The 16,302-nt window shown below is 24.2% G+C and overlaps 1 protein-coding gene across 6 annotated transcripts in view; it reads right to left on the minus strand.

Annotated features, from left to right (window-relative positions):
* Positions 1-16,302, minus strand: part of ena (ENAH actin regulator enabled) — a 195,494-nt gene that overhangs the window by 43,275 nt on the left and 135,917 nt on the right. For 2 of the 6 annotated variants that reach the window (XM_075313601.1, XM_075313598.1), the window contains exon 1: positions 3,604-4,967. The exons of 2 other annotated variants lie outside the window; for them this stretch is intronic. In XM_075313601.1, the coding sequence (XP_075169716.1) occupies positions 3,604-4,574 (971 nt within the window). In that variant the 5' untranslated portion in view covers positions 4,575-4,967. Of the gene's footprint in view, positions 1-3,603; positions 4,969-16,302 lie in introns of those variants that run through there. 2 more of the 6 variants (XM_075313599.1, XM_075313600.1) reach the window with 2 other exon arrangements.

Consider the following 16,302-nt stretch of genomic DNA (forward strand, 5'->3'; position numbering starts at 1 on the left):
AAAATTGTATTTCAATAGAAAATTTTGTACAAATTTTATTTTATATAAAAAATGTTGTCCACATTTTATTTCTACTGAAATTTTTCTTCAAAGTTTTATTTCTGTAGGAAAATTTGTTAAAATTTCATTTATCTAGAAATTTTGTCAAAATTTTATTTCTATAGAATGTTTTTTTTTTTCAAATTTTTATTTCTATAGAAAATTTTTGCTTAATTTTATTTCTATAGAAAATTTTTGTCAAAATTTTATTTGTATAGAAAATTTTTGAAAAATTTTAATTCTATAGAAAATGTTGTCAAAATTTTATTTCTATAGAAAATTTTGTCAAACTTTATTTATATAGAAAATTTTGTCAAAATTTTATTTCTATAGAAAATTTTGTCAAAATTTTATTTCTGTAGAAAATTTTGTCAAAATTTTATTTCTATAGAAAATTTTGCCAAAATTTTATTTCTGTAGAAAATTTTGTGCAAAATTTATTTCTATAGAAAATTTTGTCAAAATTTTATTTCTATAGAAAATTTTTGCAAAATTTTATTTCCATAGAAAAAAAATTATTTCTATAGAAAATTTTAGCAAAATTTTATTTCTATAGAAAATTTTTGTTAAAATTTTATTTGTATAGAAAATTTTTGCAAAATTTTATTTCTATAGAAAATTTTGCCAAAATTTTATTTCTATAGAAAATTTTGTGCAAAATTTTTTTCAATAGAAAATTTTGTCAAAATTTTATTTCTATAGAAAATTTTTGCAAAATTTTATTTGTTGTTGTTTTTTTATTTCAGCTTAAAACCATACATTGACTAAACTACAAGAGTAGCTTAACCAACAGAGGAAAAGAATGTTTGTCAAATTTATTTGGGCAAAGCCCTATAGACTGCAAGATGGTTGGATGGACGCACGTTTCGGAATTACCACATTCCTCATCAGCATCCTCTACTTGCAGCAAAACTATCAACCAATTATCAGAATAAATTCAGGCAGTTTATTAAACCCAACAAAAACCACACTTGAACGTGCGTCCATCCAACCATCTTGCAGTCTATAGGGCTTTGCCCAAATAAATTTGACAAACATTCTTTTCCTCTGTTGGTTAAGCTACTCTTGTAGTTTAGTCAATGTATGGTTTTAAGCTGAAATAAAAAAACAACAACAATGCTTAAAGAACAAAACCAATAATAACAAAACAAAACAAATGGAAAATTTTATTTCTATTGAAAATTTTTGCAAAATTTTGTTTCCATAGCAAAAAATTTCATTTCTACAGAAAGCTTTTGGAAAATTATATTTCTATAGAAAATTTTATTTGTATAGAAATTTTTTGTAAAATTTTAATTCTATAGAAAATGTTATTTCTATAGAAAATTTTTGCAAAATTTTGTTTCCTAGCAAAAAATTTCATTTCTATAGAAAGTTTTTGCAAAATTATATTTCTATAGAAAATTTTATTTGTATAGAATTTTTTTTTTTTTTAATTTTATTTCTATAGAAAATTTTGTCAAAATTTTATTTCTATAGACAATTTTGTCACAAATTTGTTCTATAGAAAATTTTGTCAAAATATTTCTATTGAAATTTTTTTTCAAAAATTTACTTCTATAAAAAATTTTGTCAAAATATTTCTATTGAAATTTTTTTCAAAAATTTACTTCTATTCTATTTTGTCTATTTTGTCAAAATTTTGCCAAAATTTTATTTCTGTAGAAAATTTTGTGCAAAATTTATTTCTATAGAAAATTTTGTCAAAATTTTATTTCTATAGAAAATTTTTGCAAAATTTTATTTCCATAGAAAAAAAATTATTTCTATAGAAAATTTTAGCAAAATTTTATTTCTATAGGAAATTTGTGCAAAATTTTATTTCTATAGAAAATTTTGCCAAAATTTTATTTCTATAGAAAATTTTGTGCAAAATTTTTTTTCAATAGAAAATTTTGTCAAAATTTTATTTCTATAGAAAATTTTTCAAAATTTTATTTCTATAGAAAATTTTTGCAAAATTTTGTTTCCATAGCAAAAAATTTCATTTCTACAGAAAGCTTTTGGAAAATTATATTTCTATAGAAAATTTTATTTGTATAGAAATTTTTTGTAAAATTTTAATTCTATAGAAAATTTTATTTCTGTAGAAAATTTTTGCAAAATTTTGTTTCCTAGCAAAAAATTTCATTTCTATAGAAAGTTTTTGCAAAATTATATTTCTATAGAAAATTTTATTTGTATAGAATTTTTTTTTGTTTAATTTTATTTCTATAGAAAATTTTGTCAAAATTTTATTTCTATAGACAATTTTGTCACAAATTTGTTCTATAGAAAATTTTGTCAAAATATTTTTATTGAAATTTTTTTTTCAAAAATTTACTTCTATAGAAAATTTTGTCAAAATATTTCTATTGAAATTTTTTTTCAAAAATTTACTTCTATAGAAAATTTTGTCAAAATTTCTTTTCTATAGAAAATTTTTGTAAAATTTTAATTCTATAGAAAATTTTGTCAAAATTTTATTTCTATAGACAATTTTGTCACAATTTTATTTTTATAGACAATTTCGTCAAAATTGTATTTCTATAGAAAATTTTGCCAAATTTTATTTCTATAGAAAATTTTGCCGAAATTTTATTTCTATACAAAATATTGTCAAATTGTATAGAAAATTTTTGTAAAATTTTAATTCTATAGAAAATTTTGTCACAATTTTATTTCTATAGAAAATTTGTGCAAAATTTTGTTTCCATAGAAAATTTTGTCAAAATTTTATATCTATAGACAATTTTGTCACAAATTTATTTCTATAGAAAATTTTGTCAATTTTATTATAGAAAATTTTGTTAAAAAAGTTTATTTCTATATAAAATGTTGTCAAAATTTTATTTATATAGAAAATTTTTTCAAAATTTTATTTCTATAGAGAATTTTTTTAAAATTTCATTTCCATACAGAATTTTGTCAAAATTTCAAATTCTAAAGGAAATTTTGTCAACTTTTATTTTTGTAGGAAAATTTGCCAAATTTTGTCAACATTTTATTTCTATAAAAAATTTTGTCAAAATTTTATTTCTATAGAAATTTTGTGCAAATTTTGTAAAAATTTAATTTCTTAGGAAATTTTGTCAAAATTATAGTTCTGTAGAAAATTTTGTTAGAATTTTATTTCTATACTAAATTTTGTCAAAATTTTATTTCCATAGAAAATTTTATCAAAATTTTGTTTTATATAGAAAATTTTTGCAAAATTTTATTTCTATGGGAAATTTTGTCAAAATTTAATATAGAAAATGTTGTTAAAATTTTATTTATATACAAAATTTTTTCAAAATTTTATTTCTATAGAGAATTTTTTTAAAATTTCATTTCCATAGAAAATTTTGTCAAAATTTTATTTCTATAGAAAATTTTTGCAAAAAAAAAAAAAAATTGTGTTCTGGTATAGTTTCTAGATTTTTTGTATATTCAATTTCGTTTTATGTATCATTGGTTCCTGAATACCGACTCTTGCTTTGTGTAGGGTATTCCAAATGCAAAAACCAAATAAAAACAAGTATATGGGAATAGTTGTCAATAAAGAATAGAAGAAAACAAAAATAAAAAACAATAAAAACATACGCAAATAATGTTGGCGATATCGAGTTGGTCATAAAATCCGCATTAGATGACAAATTATCGCACGGCGATGTTATTGAGCCGGACGACGACGATAACTGTTGCTGGCGAACTGGAGCTGAATGTTGATGGACTTGATTGGGATATGACATCTGTGGATGTTGCTGCTGCCCCTGCTGTTGATCATAATGATATTCATAGTCATTGAAAGCTATACCATAGAATTGATGTGGGGGTGGCGAAGTTGTTGATATACGTTGGGATGAGGGAGATGAAGAGGACAAATTTGAAGATGACCGCGATAGTATAGAAGATGCAATTGAATTCATCCGCTGTGGAGCTTCATATATGGGCGGAGAACGCATAGAATTATTGGGTGACATGGAAGAATCAACGGCATCTGGGGCTAATGAAGAAGTGGAGGAATTTGTTGGTGTCGATGTCGATGTGGTCGAACTAACAATGGGAAGTTGCAATACCAATTGATTGTGTTGATGATAGACTTTGGTATGTGGTGCAGACGACGACGATAGCGACCCATTAGGAGATGTGGCATGCAATTGATGATGCATCTGTTGCTGCTGCTGTTGCATTCTATGATGCTGATGAAAGTGAGGATGTCGATGATCTAGCATATGTAGGTTTTCCAATTCCGTTATTGTATAATAATACGGAGACTCATCATAATTTTGTGGAGAAATGCCATTCGAATTTTCTATCAAGGAAAATTGAGGATTTCTCAATTGTTCTAAATTTTGTAGCTTGGCTCCAAATGGATGTTTAGGTTTATATTTATTTGATTCATTAATAAAATCCTTTGATTTTGAGGGTTGATATGCCAATATGGGATCATGATATTTAATGATATCGGATGAGCCATTCGAAGAGTTTGATGGGGAGAGATCATTTTCATTTTTCGATGATACTTTTCGATTTTTCGAAGAAAATGAGGTTTTGGCATAAAGTTTCTTCATATTTTAAAAGAAACAAGCGAACAATAGCACTACAGAAAATTAAATAATATTTCGGTTTTCTTAATATTTTATTAGCTTATATATGGGGTCTTTGTTTAAAACCCCATTTTTATTTTTTTTTTTATCAAAAATTTTAAACAACGGTTTTCTTTTACAGCAAAAGATCACATTTAATTTTTTCCAACCGCACCCGTTTTGTTATATTTGCACTATTTGTTTTTTTTTGTTTTTGCTTTATTTTTTAGCCGCAATTAAAAATCTCAAGAATTAATTTTCATTTGTTTGGGTTTTTGTTTCTTTTCGTTTCGTTTTTTTTTTTCGCAAGCCCCCTTTAGCCACACACGGAAAATCACGTTTGAGCCGACCAGAACGAACTCAAATCTACAACCTACTCACAACAACTAAACATCGAAGATCTATGCGATACAATTCCAAGCCGTAACTAACATTCATTTCATTTCATTCCAAAGCGTTTTTCTTATTGTTTCTCATTTCTACCATCTACCCCAATGAATTTTGAACAAGCCTGAGCAGCGTATATTAAGTACATGCTGCCGCCGCTGCTGCTACTGCCAAGTTATGACTCTCATAATAATAATTTTCCATTTCAATAGAACACAGCACTGAGACTGGATCTGGATACCCCAACAACCACCACCAAGCTATATCCCCAGCTATATAGCTAGCCATCCAAAACCAATCTCAAATCTTGCCTCTGGCTTCATGCAGTGTCAGCGAAATGAGAGTGCGCAGCAGCCCAGTCTTGAGCAATAACAGCCACTCTAATATACACAAACAGCTGGTGGTGGTGCTAGTGGCTCAATTCACTTTTAATTCCATGCCAATCATAGTGCGACTGCAATGGTTCATTTGTTCGTTCATTCCTTAGCTCCACAAGTGTTTGAAGCCACTCAGATCAAGTCAGTGGCTTTGCTCCAGCCACTTTGGAGGGTATAAACAAACATATGGTGTTTGTTGTTTTTATGGCTTAAATGTAAGTAACTTGAAAGAAAAAGAGGATAGTATGGAAAGTCATAGATGATTTTAATACACAAAGCAAAAAATATCGCTCAGATTTTTTCAATAAAAATTTTTGACAAAATTTTCTATAGAAATAAAATTTTGACTTAATTTTCTATAGAAACAACATTTTGACAAAATTTTCTATAGAAATAAAATTAGGACAAAATTTTCTACAGAAATAAAATTTTGACAAAATTTTCTATAGAAATAAAATTTGGACAAAATTGTCTATAGAAATAAAATTTTGACAAAAATTCTATAGAAATAAAATGTCGAAAAAAGTCTATAGAAATAAAATTTTGCAAAAATTTTCTATAGAAATAAAGAATTTTATTGAAATAAAATTTTTCAAAATTTTTGTATAGAAATTAAATTTTGACAAAATGTTCTACAGAAATAAAATTTTGACAAAATTTTCTATTGAAATAAAATTTTCACAAACTTTTCTATAGAAATAACATTTTCACAAACTTTTCTATAGAAATAAAATTTTGACAAAAATTGCTATAGAAATAAAATTTTGCAAAAATTTTCTATAGAAATAAAATTTTGCAAAAATTTTCTATAGAAATAAAATTTTGCAAAAATTTTCTATAGAAATAAAATTTTGACAAAATTTTCTATAGAAAGAAAATTTTGACTTAATTTTCTATTGATATAAAATTTTGACAAAATTTTCTGTAGAAATAAAATTTTGACTAAATTTTTATAGATGTAAAATTTTTAAAAAAAATTCTATAAAAATAAAATTTTTCAAAATTTTTGTATGGAAATTAAATTTTTCAAAAATTTTCTATAGAAATAAAATTTTGACAAAATCTTCTGTGTAAAGAAAATTTTTCAAAAATTTTCTGTAGAAATAATATTAAAAAAAAATTCTATAGAAATAAAATTGTAACGAAATTTTCTAAAGAAATACAATTTTGCACAAATTTTCGATAGAAATAACATTTTGACAAAATTTTCTATTGATATAAAATGTTGACAAAATTTTCTATAGAAACAAAATTTTTAAAAAAATTTTCTACAGAACTAAAATTTTTCAAAAAAAATTTTTATAGAAATAAAATTTTGACAAAATTTTCTATAGAAATAAAATTTTGACAAAATTTTCTATAGAAATCAATATTGACAACATTTTCTATAGAAATGAAATTTTGAGAAAATTTTCTATAGAAATAAAATTAGTTTTGTTTGCTACAAGTGTAGCTTAACCAACAGGGGAAAAGAATATTTTTCTATATTTTCAAAAATTTTCTATAGAAATAAAATTTTTCAAAAATTTTCTATAGAAATAAAATTTTTCAAAAATTTTCTATTGAAATTAAATTTCTGAGAAAATTTTCTATAGAAACAAAATTTTCTACAGAACTAAAATTTTTCAAAAAAAATTTTTTTATAGAAATAAAATTTTGACAAAATTTTCTATAGAAATAAAATTTTAACAAAATTTTCTATAGAAATACAATATTGACAAAATTTTCTATAGAAATGAAATTTTGAGAAAATTTTCTATAGATATAAAATTCGTTTTGTTTGCTACAAGTGTAGCTTAACCAACAGGGGAAAAGAATGTTTTTCTATATTTTTAAAAAATTTTCTATAGAAATAAAATTTTTCAAAAATTTTCTATAGAAATAAAATATTTCAAAAATTTTCTATAGAAATAAAATTTTTCAAAAATTTTCTATTGAAATTAAATTTCTGAGAAAATTTTCTATAGAAACAAAATTTTTGCAAAATTTTCTACAGAACTAAAATTTTTCAAAAAAAAAATTTATAGAAATAAAATTTTGACAAAATTTTCTATAGAAATAAAATTTTGACAATATTTTCTATAGAAATACAATATTGACAAAATTTTCTATAGAAATGAAATTTTGAGAAAATTTTCTATAGATATAAAATTCGTTTTGTTTGCTACAAGTGTAGCTTAACCAACAGGGGAAAAGAATGTTTTTCTATATTTTAAAAAATTTTCTATAGAAATAAAATTTTTTAAAAATTTTCTATAGAAATAAAATTTTGTGAAAATTTTCTTTAGAAATAACATTTTGAGAAAATTTTCTACAGAACTATAATTATTTTTGTTTTGTTATTGTTGGTTTATTCTTCAATCATTATTGTTGTTTTTGATTTCAGCTTAAAAACATGTATTGACTAAACTACAAGTGTAGCTTAACCAACAGAGGAAAAGAATGTTTGTCAAATTTATTTAGGGAAAAGCTCTATAGACTGCAAGATGGTTGGATGGACGCACGTTTCGGAATTACAACATTCCTCATCAGCATCCTCTACTTGCAGCAAAACTATCAACCAATAATCAGAATAAATTCAAGCAGTTCACTAAACCCAAAGTGAACCACACTTGAACCCTCCGAAAAAAGGTTTATGATAGCCGGCTTATGCCGAAATAAAGTTGTACAAACATATCTCTTTTCCTTTGCCACTGTCAAATCATCGATTTGAGTGCAGTTGGCTGGGTTTATTTGGAGGGTGCTTCCTCTTAACATACTTCATTCGTTTTGTTTTATTATTGTTGGTTTATTCTTCAATCATTATTGTTGTTTTTGATTTCAGCTTAAAACCATGCATTGACTAAACTACAAGTGTAGCTTAACCAACAGGGGAAAAGAATGTTTGTCATTTTGCAAAAATTTTCTATAGAAATAAAATTTTTTCAAAAATTTTTTTATAAAAATAAAATTTTTCAAAATTTTTTTATAGAAATAAAATTGTTGAAAAATTTTCTATAGAAATAAAATTTTTCCAAAATTTTCTATAGAAATAAAATTTTTCACAAATTTTCCACATAAATAAATTTTTAAAAAATGTTCTATAGAAATAAAAGTTTTCAAAAATTTTCTATAGAAATAAAATTTTTAAAAAAAATTTCTATAGAAATAAAATTTGTCAAAAAATGATTAAAAGAAATAAAATTTTTCAAAAATTTTTTATAGAAATAAAATTGTTGAACATTTTTCTATAGAAATAAAATTTTGACAAAATTTTCTATAGAAATAAAATTTTGGCCAAATTTTTTATAGAGATAAAATTTTGATAAAATTTTCTATAGATATAAAATAAAAGAAAACAGAAATAAAATTTAGTCAAAATTTTCTGTAGAAATAAAATTTAGTCAAAATTTTCTATAGAAATAAAATTTTGAAAAAAAAATTCCACATAAATAAAAATTTGACAAAATTGTCTATAGAAATAACATTTTTCACAAATTTTCTATACGAATAAAATTTTTCATAAATTTTCTATACGAATAAAATTTTTCATAAATTTTCTATACGAATAAAATTTTGACAAAATTTTCTATACGAATAAAATTTTGACAAAATTTTCTATAGAAATAAAATTTTTCAAAAATTTTCTATAGAAATAAAATTTTTCAAAATCTCTAGAAATCTATAGAAATAAAATTCGTTTTGTTTTGTTATTGTTGGTTTATTCTTCAATCATTATTGTTATTTTTGATTTCAGCTTAAAACCATGCATTGACTAAACTACAAGTGTAGCTTAACCAATAGGAGTTAAGAATAATATTTTTCAAAAATTTTCTATAGAAATAAAATTTTTCAAACATTTTCTATAGAAATAAAATTTTTCAAAAATTTTTTAAAAATTTTCTATAGAAATAAAATTGTAAAAAAATTTTCTATAGAAATAAAATTTTTCAAAAAATTTTTAATAGAATAAAAATTTTTCAAAAATTTTCTACAAAAATAAAATTTTTCAAAATGTTTCTACAAAAATAAAATTTTTCACAAATTTTCTATAGAAATAAAATTTTTAAAAAATGTTCCATATAAATAAATTTTTAAAAAATGTTCTATAAAAATATATTTTTGTAAAAAAATTTCTACAGAAATATTTTGAGAACATTTTCTATAGGTATAAAATTTCTCAAACCATCAAGCGGACAATGTGACGCCTAAAAATAGGCAATGAAAATTTTCTGTAGTAGGTAAACTTGGCTCTCCCATGAATTGTTTATTTCAAGGATTGGTTTTTAGATGAAATGGAGATAAAATATTGCTTTATTTAGATCAAAATTCATAGAAGAATCGTCACTTACAAAAATCACTTTTTAAAAATTAGTGTGTCATCTTTTTTTTTTTTTCATCTAACACGTTTTGTGCCATTTTTTTTCTAAACGACAAAACAGTAGACAACTTAAAGTCAATTTGCCACACTAACTTCAGCATCACACAGACATAGCAGATAAAGATTAATATAAATTCTATAAATTTGTATAACTTACTCATTATCTTCAATTTGGAAAAAAAAACTTACCTAAAAATAGAAAGATAAAAGAATTGGAATCAATAATTTATCTAATTGAGAGAATTGATGAGGATGTAAATCTCAGAAACATCATATATTTTTAATTAATTAAAAAAAATCAAGATTAATAATTAGTTGAATTAGTTATGGATTACTTATTTTTTGTTTTAATTATTTTGTAATAAAATCAACTACATAAAATTATTTTAATTTATGCCACCTTTTTACCATGTTGAACCCCTTTTTCTTTTTAGTGCAGTAGTTTTCGAAAATTTTTATTCTATAAAATTACGAAGGTTTGGCGGTATATTAACATAAAATCGAACTAATGCGTCCAGTACTATAATTTTGAGCACTTTTCCCTTCTCAAGCCATAGTATTATCAAGGGTACAATGGTGACGCCTGAAAATATGCAATACAAATTTTCTGTAGTAGGTAAATAGGGTTGCCCCATGAACTGTTAATTTCCAGCATTGATTTTCGATGAAATGAAGTTAAAATGATTATTGGGTTTAATTATATTTTATATATCAAAAAAGGAAACTTCATTTTTTCTCGTTTTTTTTTTTTTTCTTAAAAAAATTGTTTTACATTTTCTGACAATTTTTTATAGTAAGTCTCACCTTTTGTTGGACAATGACACTTTTTGTGCCACTTTTTGAAAATTCTTAATGGTTTATGGGGTTAGTGGATAGATTGCCTATAATTATATTTCATCTACTTCGTCTCATTTGTCTTATGAAGATATTGAAGAAGTTATTATGAAACTGATTAATCTCATCATTTTGAGTGAAATATAAAATTCTTAGTTAACTATTTCCGCTCTGCGGTTGACCTACAAAACCAAGTCTCATTTCCTAGTTTTGGTTACAGGAAATCATTACCAATATTCCTCGCATTATAACTCCATCCTCATATCATTACGATTATGTTTATTTCACACAAATCTGTTCAATCATCGTCGTTAAAACGTCAAAAACAAAAAAAAAACAACAACAGAGGCGTTCTCTCAACGCATCTTAACAAATGATTGCTGTTGATGTTAAATCTCTTTGTCTAATTTCATGCTCAGCCAGCCTACATCACGACAGACAATAATGATCTTTTAAGCACCTCATAAAAGCTTTAAAATTGAAGCTAAGCTCATAAGAGCTTAGCTCATGGAAATCCCCTCTTTTTCTCTTTTGTGTTACATGAAACTCTCGGATGCATATGATTTTTACTATAACCATTGTTCGATGTATGCGAAGAGGCCGTAGGTGGGGACTTTTGGTCAGTGGTTGATGCGTGTACGTTATTGGAATTCTGTTTCCCATTTCCATCTAATGAAAGTCGGTCATAAAATCGGTACTTCATCTCACTCTCAGTGTATTTTTAATGCTATGGTCATTATTATTTTTTTTCCTAGATTTTTGTTTTGCTTATTCTCACCAAGAAATTTTGACCTTCGTTGCATTGACTTGGGCGAGAATGAGTTCAGTGACTTGTCGAAGGAGTTTATAACCCTATCCTAACCCTTTTTATGATTGTAGCTCTTGTTTTTTTACGATTCTTTGCCAAATGAGGAAAAGAGTTTACGAGTCATCACATCTGGAGATATTACATCCAGCTATGGTCATTCGAATGTTGTGTCAAGTCTTGCTAATTAATTACATAGAATTTAAATAATAAACATAACCCAGCAAACATTTTTTTTTATAGAAATCACCAATTAGCTACAACGACCCGGAATATTTCCGACCTGTAGACAAACATTATATACGAAAGAGCAATTATGTCAACCCAGATATAAGCAACAACAGCCTGCTACAAATAGGAGGAGAGAAAATGCAACATAAGTATTTTGCAACGATTCCAGCGGCTATGTTGGGCAGCGAAGAAGAGTTACCGATGATAATTTTTAAAAAGTGGCAGAAAAATGTAACAACGTATGGTTGACGGTGCAATGGTTAGCATGCCCGCCTTGCATACACAAGGTCGTGGGTTCGATTCCTGCTTCGACCGAACACCAAAAAGTTTTTCAGCGGTGGATTATCCCACCTCAGTAATGCTGGTGACATTTCTGAGGGTTTCAAACCTTCTCTAAGTGGTTTCAGTGCAATTTGGAACGCCGTTCGGACTCGGCTATTAAAAGGAGGTCCCTTGTCATTGAGCTTAACATGGAATCGGGCAGCTCTCAGTGATAAGAGAGAAGTTCACCAATGTGGTATCACAATTGGCTGAATAGTCTAAGTGAGCCTGATACATCGGGATGCCACCTAACCAAACCTAACCTAACCATGGTTGTCGGTGACACAAAAGTGTAAAACTTAAAAACAGTGGCGAATTTGCCACTAAATTAGAACAGCGCTAACATTGCAGCGAAGCAATACGGACCACTTAATCTTCTACTAACATTGACGATCATGAGAAAATGGACGGAAAACGCAAGAAAGTTGTGATAAAGCAAATGTTACGGAGCATTCGTGATGGACCCAGTCGAAATACTACCACGGTTGTCACTCGTGCTAAACATAATCTACCATAATTTGAAGAAAATTTTACCAAAATTGTACCAAATTTAAAAATCTTATTTTGAGATTTTTGATCAAACTTTTTTTTTTCTATAGAAAATTTTTGCAAAATTTTATTTCTATAGAACATTTTTGCAAAATTTTATTTCTATAGAAAATTTTGTAAAAATTTTATTTCTATAACAAATTTTGTTAACATTTTATTTCTATTGAAATTTTTGTCATAATTTTATTTCTCTCGAAAATTTCCGCAAAATTTTATTTCTATCGAAAATTTTTGCCAAATTTTATTTCTATAGAAAATTTTGTAAAAAAATTTATTTATATAGAAAATTTAATCAAAATTTTATTTCTATTTTTGCTAAAACTTTATTTCTATCGAAAATTTTTCCAAAATTTTATTTCTATAGAAAATGTTGTAAAAATTTTATTTCTATAGAAAATCTTGACAAAAATTTTGTGCTATAGAAATGTTTCTCAAAATTTTATTTCTATAGAAAATTTTTCTCAAAATTTTATTTCTATAGAAAATTTTCTTAAAATTTTATTTTATTTCTATAGAAAATTTGTCAAAATTGTATTTCTATAGAAAATTTTTCCAAAATTTTATTTCTATAGAAAATTTTCTCAAAATTTTATTTTATTTCTATAGAAAATTTGTCAAAATTGTATTTCTATAGAAAATTTTCTTAAAATTTTATTTCTATAGAAAATTTTTCCAAAATTTTATTTCTATAGAATTTTTTTTTTTAATTTTATTTCTATAGAAAATGTTCTTAAAATGTTATTTCATTCCTATAGAAAATTTTGCTAAATTTTTATTATTATAGAAAATTTTGCTAAAATTTTATATCTGTAGAAAATTTTGTCAAAATTTTTGTGCTATAGAAATTTTTCTCAAAATTTTATTTCTATAGAAAATTTTTGGAAAATTTTATTTCTTTAGAAAATTTTGTCAAAATTTAATTTTTATAGAAAATTTTGTCAAAGTTTATTTCTATAGAAAAATTTTGAAACATTTTATTTCTATAGAAAATTTTGTCAAAATTTTAATTCTATAGAAAAACGTGTGAAGTTTTATTTCTATAGAAATGTTTTGTCAAAATTTTATTTCTTTAGAAAATTTTGTCAAAATTATATCTGTATAGAACATTTTATCATAATTTTATCTCTATAGAAAGTTTTATCAAAATTTTATTTCTATTGAAATTTTGGTCAAAATTTTATTTCTGTAGAAAATTTTGTCAAAGTTTTATTTCAGCATAGTTGTTGTTTTTTTTATTTCAGCTTAAAACCATGCATTGACTAAACTACAAGAGTAGCTTAACCAACAGAGGAAAAGAATGTTTGTCAAATTTATTTGGGCAAAGCCCTATAGACTGCAAGATGGTTGGAACGTTCCTCATCAGCATCCTCTACTTGCAGCAAAACTATCAACCAATTATCAGAATAAATTCAGTCTGACTTTTATTTCCATCGAATTATAATTTTAACTCTATAAAAAATTTTATCAAAATTTTATTTCTTTTGAAATTTTTGTCAAAATTTTATTTCTATAGAAAATTTTGTGAAAATTTTATTATTATAGACAATTTTTGCAAAATTTTATTTCTACTGAAAAAATTTTAAGTTCAACAATTTTTAAGTTCAACAAAATTTTTGTTGATATAACAAAATGTTTGTTGATATAACAAAATGTTTGTTGATATAACAAAATTGGTAGCTAAAGTGACTAAAATCGTAATTGTATTTACAAATTACGTTGTTAGCTCAAATTTAAACATAATTTTAATTGTATTGACAATCAAATTAATTGATATTTTTTGTGTGTATTTCTATAGAAAATTTTTACAAAATTTTATTTCTATAGAAAATGTTGTCAAAATCGTATTTTTATAGAAAATTTTGTCAAAATTTTATTTCTATTGAAAATTTTATCAATTTTTTTTCTATAGAAAATTTTGTCAAAATTTTATTTCTATAGAAAATTTTGTCAAAATTTTATCTCTATAGAAAATTTCGTCAACAAAATTTGTGGATCAAAAAAGTTATTTTTCGTAGCAAGAATTCTAGATATCCCCCTTGATGGGACTCCTGTTTCCATCTAACATGTTAAAGGGCTTCTTTGCGATCGAGGTTTTATTCTTCTTCATATACACAGACATACCTAAACTCATTCATAATTAATTTTAATCATTTCCTAAGGATGCTATTATGGCAAATGATATTTTCTCACAATTTAATATCTCTGACATTCCTAAAGCATTTTTCAAACAAATAATAAAGGTGAAAAATTCAATTTTTGTAAATTGCTATGAACAATTTCCTTTAATACGACCATCATAACTGAATAAAAATTTTCAAGAATAAGATTTCAAAATAACAGACATGTGAAATAAAGACAGATTACTACGTTACCATCATCACTGGAGGAGGAGCAATAATGAAAAGAATAGTAATTAAATTGAATTGCATAAAGTAAGAGTTTTAGAAAATACAAAGAAAACATTTCCAGACACTTTTCTTCTAATTGCAGATTAAAAGAAATGAAATTTTTATTCTTGGGGCCAAATGGAAAGAAAAAGTAGAAAAAGTAGTCATCATAGGTAGCGGCATACAATAGCAGAACTTTTGATTTCTGGCATGCGTATCTAATGGCAGGCAGGTTAAAATAGAAGAAATGCATCTCAGATGCATTACCTTCAAGTTACTTACGGTTCCATATAATAGGTCTTAGACAATAGCAACACGGTTAGGTAATCACTGTATTGCCAAGACTTCAAGGGGAATACATCTTTTACAAGTAATACATTATAAAAAAAATTAATAAACTCAATTTTATGGTAACACGCCAATAGGAAAGTCTCTGAAATGACAACCCCAATGTTATTCCTATAGAATATTTTCAAAATTTCATTTCTATAGAAAATTTTTGCACAATTTTATTTCTATGGAAAATGTTTGCAAAATTTTATGTCTATAGAAAATTTTTGCAAAATTTCATTTCTACAGATAATTTTGTCAACATTTTATTTCTATAGAAAATTTTTGCAAAATTTTATTTCTATAGAAAATTCTGTCAATATTTTATTTCTATAGAAAATTCTTTGAAAATTTTTTGTCTATAGAAAATTTATGCAACATTGTATTTCTATAGAAAATTTTTTCAAAATTGTATTTCTATAGAAAATTTTGTCAAAATTGTATTTCTATAGAAAATTTTGTCAAAATGTTATTTGATATAAAAAAATTTGTCAAAATGTTATTCCTATACAAAATTCTGTCATAATTTTATTTCTATAGAAATTTTTTTTCAAAATTTTATTGCTATAGAAAATTTAGTAACAATTTTATATCAATAGAAAATTTTGTCAACATTTTATTTCTATAGAAACTTTTGTCAAAATTTTATTTCTATAGCAAATTTTGTCAACATTTTATTTCTACAGAAAATTTTTGCAAAATTTTATTTCTATAGAAAATTTTTGCAATATTTTATTTCTATAGAAAATTCTGTCGAAATTTTATTTCTATAGAAAATTTATGCAAAATTGTATTTCTATAGAAAATTTATGCAAAATTGTATTTCTATAGAAAATTTTCTCAAAATTTTATGTCTATAGAAAATTTATGCAAAATTGTATTTCTATAAAAAAAAAATTTTGCAAAATTGTATTTCTATAGAAAATTTTGTCAAAATTGTATTTCTATAGAAAATATCAAGATGTTATTTGATATAAAAAAATTTGTCAAAATGTCTATAGATAATTTATGCAAAACTGTATTTCTATAGAAAATTTTTGCAAAATTGTATTTCTATAGAAAATTTTCTCAAAATTTTATGTCTATAGAAAATTTTTCCAAAAATGTATGTCTATAGAAAATTTTCTCAAAA

The sequence above is a fragment of the Haematobia irritans genome, chromosome 5 (assembly GCF_050003625.1).
Source record: "Haematobia irritans isolate KBUSLIRL chromosome 5, ASM5000362v1, whole genome shotgun sequence".
In the NCBI taxonomy this organism is placed as follows: domain Eukaryota; kingdom Metazoa; phylum Arthropoda; class Insecta; order Diptera; family Muscidae; genus Haematobia; species Haematobia irritans.